The sequence below is a fragment of the Cibotium barometz genome, chromosome 2 (genome assembly GCF_041138505.1).
Source record: "Cibotium barometz isolate CiBa-2024 chromosome 2, ASM4113850v1, whole genome shotgun sequence".
NCBI classification, from domain to species: Eukaryota; Viridiplantae; Streptophyta; class Polypodiopsida; order Cyatheales; family Cibotiaceae; genus Cibotium; species Cibotium barometz.
The window spans coordinates 71,325,238-71,336,120 of record NC_141047.1 but is presented as its reverse complement, the minus strand read 5'-3'; the positions used below and the strand labels follow the sequence as shown (position 1 = coordinate 71,336,120).

Here is a 10,883-nt window from a genome sequence, read left to right as displayed (position 1 = left end):
GTATTCACTGGCTGCATGCCATTGTGGATTTTTAGTTCACATGCTATGAGCAAGTAGTGACCCCATTGGTGAAAAGAGAGTTGTGGGTGATTCAAATTGGTGGAAATTGAGCATTCAATTCAACCTAGTAGGACGGTTAATGGTGGCCAATCACCCTCCAAGTGCCGACCCCCCCACCCCTCTAACTCACACGTGCATGCGTGCGCGTGCGCGTGCACACACACACATGACAAGATGCATGATAATATTCTCCTTGCAAGCCTTTGACCAAGTTTGTTTTGGTTATCATGAGTTGTGAATATATTGACAAAACAAAATTATATTGTAATAAATTTGATAACCCACAATTTTCTTGTTAAAGTTTTTTTTTCTAAGGCATTAGAAAAATGGTCCAAATGTGAGGATTAAAAGTATTTACAGCTTATTGGCTCATGGCCCAAAAGAAATCATGTAACACAAAAAAAAAAATCTCACATTGTTTCAACCTAATTACATGCCAAGCTAGCACTTAAATATTATTAAAGTGTAATGTTAGAGATAGTTTCCACTGCTTGCCACCACTGTGTGTCAGATGATTGAACCAAGTTTGACTAACCACTTTAAAAGCTATGCCCACAACAAAATATTTGAGCTATGGACCACTGACAAACATTTTTCTAATCCAAAATTTTTAAGTCCTTACAATTTGGTCACCTTCTCATCTAATAGTTGGCATTTATTGGAATATCATCCTCACCATGTCAAGAACAATGCGATAGAAATGCTTGATCATTTCTCTTATATATCCCGAGGTGTCCATGATGATTTGTTTGCACAAGACTGTAGTAAGAATGCACAATTGTGGTGGCATTTGTGATCCGAAGTGGCAACACTCCAAGTAGCCAAATTGCCTAAAATTTAAGCTGTTTGTTTTTCTTTAATGAGGTGGGGCATTGTGGTGGTATTTGTGATCTAAAGTGGCAACACTCCAAGTAGCCAAATTGCCTAAAATTTAAGTTGCCTAGTTTTCTTTAATGACGTGAGGAATTGTGAATCATATATACAAAAGCTCGATATAAGCGTGAACTTTTTCAACAATATTCATTAGAATCTTACAAGTGTCAAGTTTTCTTAAGATAAAACCATTCCATAAATAGTACATAGCTTGTTCTTAATTCTCCATGAAATATAAGATTGTTATGTTGAATCCACAAAGGATGGTAGCTAATTGTGCTATAATAACGAACCATAGGATTCATGCTCTCCTTCACCAAAGGCATACTACAACCTAGATATCATGACTTTGTAAGAGACTTTGAAGACATTTGGCAATCCACTTCCGTTGCTTTTATGCTTTATGCACAATGATAAATTGTTTCAAGCTCCAATTTGCGGCGGATACAACACACCAAATGTTTTGAGGTCCAAAAGTGAGCCTTGGTGGACTTATCCAATAAGCGTTGATGGACCACTCAAGGTGCTACTCTAGGCTGTTTGAAATCTTGTTATCCAATATACTTTCTAGTGGTTAACTCCTCATTTACAATTGAGCATGTCCATTAAACTTTTTGGGATGGCTACCTTTTGTGTTTTTTGCGAAGGTTAGTTAGCCAAGCTTGATCCCATTTGCATTCCTTCCTCTAGCGAACCGTTTAGACTGGATGGCAGTTTCACATCCCATGGACTAGCTTTGCATTCTTTGTATTTATCCATGTTTTTCACTCCATATTAATGTTTGATTACTTCCCAAAGTTTAATGTTTGATTACTTCCCAGAGTTTTTAAGAGCATGTTTGGACATCCCACAAATTTTAGCCCAGACTTGTAGACCCTTTGTAGACATCGCTTGTGACGCCTCCGCTCTACGGCTGCGTCTTCCTCAAGCCGCCATAGCCTAGGCGTGGAGAAGAAGAGAGGGTGGAAGTCGGTTCACCTCCCAACCATATAATGACGAGTTAGGGTTTCTCGTTGGGTTTTATACCAAAACCCTGGCCTGTGTCCACACCTCCTAGCCCGGTCGCCCATCTTACTTAAGAGCCGTGCTAACTTAGATGTGTACACACATCGACCAAACCCTAACGCCCATTAACCCCTGAACCCCGCTAGCACTAATAATACTCTCGAGACTCTGAAAGCTATTAACTTATGCTAGGGTTCGACTTCCGTAGGACCATAGTCCTGACATCGCTTGTGAAGGGAGTAGGCCCATCTTATTGTCGAACTATATGTTAGCAATAGAGAACCAAATTGAAACTTGATTTGTTGCTCCAGACTTGCCTTTGCTTTTTGGTATTCCATGAAATAAAATCCTTTATAATGTTGGTATATTGTGGAAGAAACTTCAAACCAATTGGGCAACTTTTGGATAAATTGAGGTGGGCGAGGTTCGCCCAACCAGCTTTTGGATAAATTGACATGGAAGAGGTTTGCCCAATCTTGTGGAATGCTCTCACATTACACTTGGCTATCTGCTAGGTCCTTTACATTTATCAATCCAAGTCCTTCGACTTCTTTGGGGAGGCCACATATCTATTATTTTGATGTTGGCCTTTGTCACTCTATTGCACTCCTCTAAGGATCCTATTTAGCTTCTCAATTTGTGCATTAGATGGCCTTCAACAACACAAAACTATCTCATACTAAAGACTACTATTAGGGGGTTAATCTTTCTTCCAAGTTATAATTGACGTGAACCACTTGCTATATTTTTTGTAATCTTTTAAATCCTTATCCAAACTCATTGGGATTATAGTTCTAATAATGGTCCCCTCTTCCATGGTCCTCACGAAGGTCGTTTATCCGAGTGTTAATTGACAAGATAAATGACTTATGGTTTCGATGACCATGGACTCGAAGATAAATGACTTATGGTTTTGATGACAAGATAAATGACTTATGGTTTCGATGACCATGGACTCGAAGATTGTGCAGAAGTCTTGAATGGATTTCCATGTTTCTGTGAATTTATTAATCCCAATGTTTTATCATCTACAAATTACTCTAAGCTAATTGGGGAGACTAATATTGTCAATCAAGCCTACCTCCACCTTTCTTTTCGGAGGTCCCCTCCAAGGGAGGTCCCTTCCTAAAGTTGCAGAGAGTGATTGCACCAAAAAGGATCTCCCCTTGGATCCCTTCCTAAAGTTGTAGAGTGATTGAACCAAAAAACGCCACACACCATCTAGCCTGTTTTTTTTTCAAACATGCACAAGCAGAGATGGCCTAAGTAAATGGCACCCCTTACAATTTCTCACCTAAGCTTAGGTGGATGCATCCAATTGGTGTAGTCTAATACCACTACTTCTTTATCACTCGTGTGGTGTAACTCGGATAACTTCTCTTCTCCTTCTCTCATAGGTTTTCCGTCCTTTATGGGGCTAGCATGTGCAAAGAAATTTATAAACTCTGAGCTCATCACATTATCCTTAAAACGGAGACTTTTTTATTGCTTTGTTCTAGTGCCACAAAAATTTCTTCAATTATGAGAAATAGAGACATCCTTCTTTGTCCCTTAGTCCCCCCACGTCTCACATTTAACATTTGCGCAACCTGTGGAGGCTTCTTGCTACAGCCGTGAGAGCAGGCTACAACGATGCCTCATCCTGCCGTAGCCGCTCCCCTTCCCTTGAGCTGTAGCCATGTCTCTTCAACTCCCTTATGCAGGCTTTGAGGTTTTTAATTCTCTCTCTCTCTCTCTCTCACACACACACACACACACACACACACACACACACACACGCGCACACAAATCGATTGTTCTTGTAGTGGCTTTGTGTAGGCTGGTTGAAGCTTGATTCTAACGACCACCACCCCTATACTGCGATTGCAGGAGCTCTAGATTGCAAGAATACCTTGGATATGCTGCAAGGGGGTTGCAAGAGGAAATTCTAGCTTGCAGCATAGTGAGAGAAAGCCCTGGAAACCTTGAAAGAGGAAAACTTAATTGGCGAAAAACCTGAATCTCTTTTGATCACATGATTGTGCGCGTGGTCCTTGCGGTCACTTGCTCCTTGGTAGCTGTCACTCTTACTCAACTCAAGGGCAATCGTCGTCCGAACCATGGAGGCTCCCGGGGTATGTCTTCAGTCTCCGCGCGTTTTCTCTTTTGTTTTCTTTGTTCTGTATCGGTTTCTGTAAGGTTTCGCTTCATGGCTTTGCGTCCCTGATTGCAGAACCCCCCCCTGAAGAGGAGGTCTATGATGGCAAGGAAATATACACCTATGCAGACGCACCGAAAGAGGAGGTATTTCTCTTCAGCACTCGCTCGCGCTAGACACACACACACACACAGAGAGAGAGAGAGAGAGAGAGAGAGAGAGAGAGAGAGTTGAATGCCTGCTTGCATGGATGGACTGTATGTAGGTACTATATTTGTGAGTTGTGTGTTTGTTTGTAATTTTGTGTGTGTGTTTATGCATGCGTGTGCAAGTGTGTACAAGAGAGAGATGCATGGCTGCCTGTACGAATGAATGCTTTGTGTTTGAGATAGAGTGCTGGGTGTTTGGAGAGAGCACACCTGTGTCCCATGAGTTTTTTTTGCCTCGGAGAGAGAGAGAGAGAGAGAGAGAGAGAGAGAGAGAGAGAGAGGGTACTCTGAGCTACACCTGTGGTTCGGAGTAATTAGTGAGGGAAAGCTAGTACATCGCATGGCGGCCATGTGACCATTTGTAAAGTAATTTTGGCAATATATCTTCTATTACGAAAAGAGAGAGAGAGAGAGAGAGAGAGAGAGAGTCTGTTGAATGCCTTCTTGCATGGATGTGTGTAGGTAACTATATTTTTGAGTCGTGTGTTTGTTTATAATTTTGTGTGTGTATGTGTGCGCGCACTTGCATGTGTGTACAAAAGAGACCTGCCTGTGCGAATGAATGTTTTGTGTTTGAGAGAGACTGCTGTGTGTTTGGTGGGGAGAGAACACCTGAGTCACATGAGTTTTTGTTGCCTTGCAGGAGGAGGAAGTGAAACGCATCAGCACGTTCAGTCCTGCTTTGAGCTCCAAGAGTTTTCAGGAAAGTGACCAACTCCTGCTACCAGAATTGGATGATCTTTTCCAGGGGAGTGTGGACTTCCCCTCTGACTCTGAGAAGTCAGTTGATCGCATGAAGTTCAAGGATGATGGAACAAGGCCCAAGTATGAGTCAGATGATAGTCTTGATTCTAGAAAGTATGACTCTAACTCTGAGGATGATGAAGCTTTGGAGCTTTTTGAAGCCTTGACCTCATCTAACAAGAAACTGTCAAGGGACATAGCCAAAATTAACAGTGAAAGTGCTTCAACTGCAACTGATTCTGTGGAGCTTGCACAGTTGAAGGCTTTAGTCGCAGATTTGCAGCAGAAAGAAATGAAGCTTGAGGCAGAGCTACTGGAATATTATGGGCTGAAAGCGCAAGAGAAGGACCATCTTGAGCTGGGAAGGCAGCTGAAGAAGAAGAATGCAGAAATTGAGAAGCTGAATTGGAAACTGAATGCCTTGGAGGAGCAGAAGAAAACATTGTCGGAAGAGTTGGCAGGGAAGGAGATCCTAAAGAAGGAGCTGGAGGCAGCAAGAGCAAAGATCAAGGATCTGCAGAAGACAATACAAAGTGATGCAGGCCAGACAAAAGCACAACTTTTGATTCTCAAGCAACAAGTGGCCACCCTTCAAGAAAGGGAGCATGAGGCTTCCAAGAAGGACTTTGACATGGAAAAGAAAATGCAGACTTTGAAAGAGCTGGAGGTTGAAGTGGTAGAGATGCGAAGGACAAGCAAGGAACTTCAGCACCAGAAACGAGAGTTGACGGTGCAACTGGCTGCAGCAGAGGCAAAGATTGCCGAGCTTTCAAGTCTAACTGAGGTAAATTTGGCATTTATCTGGTTTGTGGTGCATTTGTTTTTTACCTGATGTTGAAATCGTGTTTTCATAACATGCCAACTGAACATTAACTGGCCACAGAGTGAACTGGTAGCAAGAGCACAAGCTGAAGCCTCGACATTGAAGCTTGCAAATGACGATCTTAGCAAGCAGGTAGAAGGCTTGCAAATGAATAGATTCAGCGAGGTAGAGGAGCTTGTGTACTTGAGGTGGGTGAATGCCTGCCTGAGATATGAGCTAAGAAACTATCAGGCTCCTCCTGGGAAGTTCACTGCTCTGGACTTGGGGAAGAGTTTGAGTCCTCGATCCCAAGAGAAGGCCAAGCAGCTTATGATGGAATATGCAGGCCCTGATCTCCTTGCTGCCAAAGCTAGAGAGCAAAGTGACCTTGATTTTGATGGTGTTTCCTCTGTACCATCCACTCCATCTGAATATGACTTTGATGAGTCATCTTTTGATGGTCACTCTGCACGTCATTCTACCTCCAAGAAGTCAGGGCTCATCAAAAAACTCAAGAGATGGGGAAGAGGTAAAGATGAATCTCAGTTGTCACCTGCTTCTTCTTCTCTAGACTTGAGGAGCTCACCTGCACACCGACACTCTAGCTCAAAAGGACCGCTAGAAACTCTTATGTTAAGGAACAATAGTGACTCAGTAGCCATAACTACCTTTGGCACAAATGAGTCTGACAGTGGTAGGTTTTCTACCTCCGATTCTAATGCTTTTGAAGATTCCCTCGGGAAGTTAACTCCAGTTAGGACAAGGCAAAGTGTTGATATGAAGGATCCAGCCAGTGATGTTGCTGCTTCATTCCAGCTTATGGAAAAGTCTGTGGCAGGTGTCCCTGAGGACAAATATCCTGCATTCAAAGACAGGCACAAACTTGCAGTAGCAAGAGAAAAAGCCATAAAGGAGAAAGCTGAGCAAGCCAGGGCTGAGAAGCTGGCTGAAAAGCTCAAGACAGAGCCGCCTCTACCCATGAAGATGGACAACAAATTCATACCTGGGAAGCTGCCAGATAAGCTGAAGCTCGACCGACTTCCACAGAGGGGAGCTGATATTTTTTCAGCTAATGAACAAAACCCAGAGCGGCCTGAGGTACACAAGATGAAATTTTCTGAGGTTGAGAAGAGAGCTCCAAGGGTTGCAAAGCCACCACCAAAAGCTTCAGCCAAAGGGCCTTCTTCCGGCAACATGCTTCCAAAAGCACCAGCAGGTGGAGTTCCGGGTGCACCACCGCCGCCACCACCTCCTCCTCGGGCTCCTGGTGGTCCACCCCCACCTCCACCACCTCCTGGAAGTGTCAAATCACAAGGTCCAGGAGGAGACAAAGTGCAAAGAGCTCCTGAAGTTGTAGAATTCTACCAGTCTTTAATGAGAAGAGAGGCGAAAAATACAGCAGTGGGAGCATCTGATGTGAATGTTTCAGATGCACGCAATAACATCATTGGTGAAATTGAGAATCGATCTGCCTTCTTACTGGCGGTAAGTATGTCTATGTTCTTTAGTTAGGTGCAGCCATGTGGTTTTCTGTCTCTTAACAAGATGTTTGTTTCCTATTGGTGGGCAGGTTAAAGCGGATGTTGAGACGCAGGGAGATTTTGTTCAGTCCCTTGCAACAGAAGTCCGGAATGCTGCATACAGTGACATTGAGGATGTAACAGCATTTGTCTCCTGGCTGGATGAGGAGCTGTCCTTCTTGGTAACCCTCTATTATTTTTAAGTTTGTGAGTTTGGCTTGTTACATGTTAAAAGTTGACATAAGGTATCAATTCGGGGGCTATTTTGTAGGTGGATGAGCGCGCTGTCCTGAAGCACTTCGACTGGCCTGAGAGCAAAGCTGATGCTTTGAGAGAGGCAGCATTTGAGTATCAGGATTTGAAAAAGCTGGAAGCTGAGGCTACATCATTTGAAGATGATCCGCACTTGCCATGCGAAATATCTCTGAAAATGATGCTTTCCTTACTAGAAAAGTAAGCTTTAAAAAAAATAAATTATTTCATTATGTCTTTAATACATATAAAGCCAGCACTACTAGATTGCTTATATTTTTGGTCAAGTCTGATGAATGAATTTACCTGTCTATAGGGTGGAGCAAAGTGTCTATGCACTGCTAAGAACCCGAGACATGGCTATTGCACGGTACAAGGAATTTAGTATCCCTACACAATGGTTGCTTGATTCTGGGTTGGTTGGCAAGGTATGCATAAATTCGTTTTTCTATGGTGTAAGCGGATGAACGCATCACAGTTTACTTTCTGTTCTACGTATAAGGTGCTTGTTAGCTTCATCACATCCTCTCCTGCCAGCTTATGCTGGTCACAGAACTATGCATGCCCGTGACAGGGGGCTGTGATGGAGATTGTCTGTACAATTCTCTGCCTGTTCCCCCAGACGTGGAGTGTCCTATAACCAGCCTTAGTCGCTTATGGGTCTAACAGTCATCTAATGACAAGTCGGGTGGATTTGTATTCACAGATCAAACTTGCCACTGTACAATTAGCTAGGAAGTACATGAAACGAGTTGCAGCAGAGCTCGATGCATCAACAGCGTCCCCTGCGAAAGATCCAAAGAGAGAATTTTTGCTGCTACAAGGAGTGCGCTTTGCTTTCCGGGTCCATCAGGTTAGCCATTTTCCTAGAGCTGATAAAGCTTTGCATTTCTAGTTATTATTACTTTCCAGTGAAACTTGAAATGATGAAGTGGTTATGCCCTGCATGGGAATAAAATTTCTTACAACTCTTGGGTCTTTTGTCACAGTTTGCGGGAGGATTTGATGCAGAGAGCATGCGGACATTTGAGGAGCTGAGAGACCGTATACGCACCAGCTCTGGTGATCAGTGAGCAAGTGATAGAAATGAAGCAAGTTAGGCAGCTACTGTGTTTATGAAGCCGTTTTCAGCTGACCAGATGGAGTTTGAAGCGGGGGCGGGCGTAATGTAAATTAGTCAAGAGGATTTTGTATCCACTCACAAAAACACTCGTTTGAAAACCCATCAATGTTGCTTTGTAATCGTTTATTTAGAGCTATCAAGATTATGGGAAGGTTTGTAAAGTAGTCACGATCCTGGTTGGGGTGATCAGGAAAAACATGATGAGCTGACAAAGCCGTACATGCCTCACAATGTGGAAGGTGTTGTAATTTGTAAATTATTTTATGCCCATTGCCAACTTTTAAAAAGCAATGAAAAAGATATATTTTGTTCAAGGCCCAGTGTTGCCTTCACCCGTCAGAAGTTCTCAAGGTTGTTTTGAGGTTTTTTTGGCCACATGATGGTGCTAGTAGGCACACAGGTGCACCATAACTGGCCACTCCTAGGTTATCTATATGTGGTTGTTAAGTTTTGGAGTCATACTTATAAAGCCTGGATGTATGCCTACGTAGGTGCATACAGACTACTTTATTTCCCATACTCGAAGATTTGAAGCTTTGCGGGTAGGCTCTCACAGGATAATGGTTTTTGTTTAGTTTGGGAAATTGTCTTAGCCAGAGAAGACAGTGCAACAATACCATGGGGTACATGTACTTGGGAGCCAGCGTTAGAGCTCTGGGATATAACTTGAACTTTCCCATTGATGCAAGATAGTGCGTCGAGAGCAGAGAGGTGATGCGCAAGAACACGAACAGCCATCTCTTAGCCAGAGAAGACGGTAGCGTTAGAGCTCATAGACGAACATCTCTCAAAAGGGGCGTACACAGGCGTGCGCGCGCACACGTATAACATATGTGCATATATGTTATCGGGGCACATGGACATGAGATTTGATGCACTCATAGGCGGAGCATCTTTTGAGCATAGTATGAGCACAATTAATGAATGTGCTCAAACAGCCATAAAAAACGGGGCTGGTAAAAAACATATGAGATGCTTAGTTGAGGCATCCCTGAGCAGCCAATTTCAACCCGAAAATAACTAAAACAGTTTTGCCCTGTAGCTTTGCTCACATGAAGAAAGCTCCTCAATCAGAGTTTGTTTGGCTGTGCCTTCCTACGAGCACTTGACAAGGGTGTAGTAGCCAACACAAAGGGGGAAGAGTAGATGAAGCTCTTACCCTCGTACTGCTTCCTGTGCTTCTCTTGCTTACCACTCATCCCTTAGCATGAACTAGGCTCTAATACCATGAAAAGATGTAGGGGGGAGAAGAGAGCTTGAGCTCTTGCAAGCATACACACACTCATACAAACCTTAGAAGAGAATACGCAAGGTGAGAGGTTGAACATTCTTCTTCTTCTTCACACAACAAAAGAGGTCTACAAAGAAGATAAGGTGACTAACACACATAATATAGTATATACAAGTGGTCCATAATGTGAACATGCTAAGTGGAGTGGGTAGGTGTGTTGAGATATCAAGCTCAACTCCGTCAGATTGATATCATTAGCAAAGTGTGGACACTAGGACATTAGTGTGTGGACAATAATGGTCGACCCTAGATGGCCGGAGTGTGTGGACATTTAGTCTAGGTTTACTTTAGTGTGAACACACATCATTATGTGAGTGTAGCTTGTGTGGAGAATAATGAAGAAAAGCTATGGTGCTTCTCTATCTTGTGTTGATGATTAGAATATAGATCTGGTGTGTGTCTCCTCTCTATGTATTGCCCTCTTCTATTTCTTACTATGGTATCAGAGCCTGAGTTGCTAAAATCTGAGTTGTGAGAAAGAGGGAAGAAGCTGTGAAGAAAGCCATTGGAGCTTGGAGACTTGTGAAGCTATGGAGCACACCAAATCAATAGATTTGAGAGCTTGTCCTATCGGGTAAGAATAGCTAAACACCCTTGAGCAGTTTGCAGGTAAATCTGACAAGAACAAAGCAAATCTGAGTTGCCAAAGAGCAAAGCAAAATTCTGGTTTTGAAGCTTTCCATTGAAGCTTGCAAGAGTCAGATGATGTTGTACTTGCAGATCTGGAGCCAGAACATGTATGTGGCAAGGTGAGATGCATGAGCAACTTGGAAGGTTGCATTTGCCTTGATCTGGAACAAAGTTTTGAATCATTTGAAGAGGGAAAACTTTGTTTTGAATCTCTCAAAAAATAGCCCAATAGGTGCT

At 43.0% G+C, this 10,883-nt stretch overlaps 1 protein-coding gene across 1 annotated transcript; it reads left to right on the top strand.

Moving 5' to 3' along the window:
* The first annotated feature begins 3,413 nt into the window (after positions 1 to 3,413).
* LOC147641426 (protein CHUP1, chloroplastic-like) lies at positions 3,414 to 9,039 on the top strand. The gene is made up of 10 exons (XM_086821274.1): positions 3,414 to 3,649; positions 3,808 to 4,052; positions 4,151 to 4,221; positions 4,928 to 5,812; positions 5,912 to 7,315; positions 7,401 to 7,532; positions 7,622 to 7,803; positions 7,919 to 8,030; positions 8,309 to 8,455; positions 8,592 to 9,039. The coding sequence occupies exons 2-10, from the start codon at positions 3,953 to 3,955 to the stop codon at positions 8,673 to 8,675; spliced, it is 3,117 nt and encodes a 1,038-aa protein (XP_086677400.1). The 5' UTR covers positions 3,414 to 3,649; positions 3,808 to 3,952; the 3' UTR covers positions 8,676 to 9,039.
* The last annotated feature ends 1,844 nt before the right edge of the window (positions 9,040 to 10,883 follow it).

Excerpts from the sequence above, each read along its gene's own strand:
- LOC147641426 (XM_086821274.1), top strand. The coding sequence starts at position 3,953 with ATGATTGTGCGCGTGGTCCTTGCGGTCACTTGCTCCTTGGTAGCTGTC. Across the intron at positions 5,813-5,911 it reads AGCTTTCAAGTCTAACTGAG|AGTGAACTGGTAGCAAGAGC; the intron begins GTAAATTTGGCA and ends AACTGGCCACAG. Across the intron at positions 8,031-8,308 it reads ATTCTGGGTTGGTTGGCAAG|ATCAAACTTGCCACTGTACA; the intron begins GTATGCATAAAT and ends TTGTATTCACAG.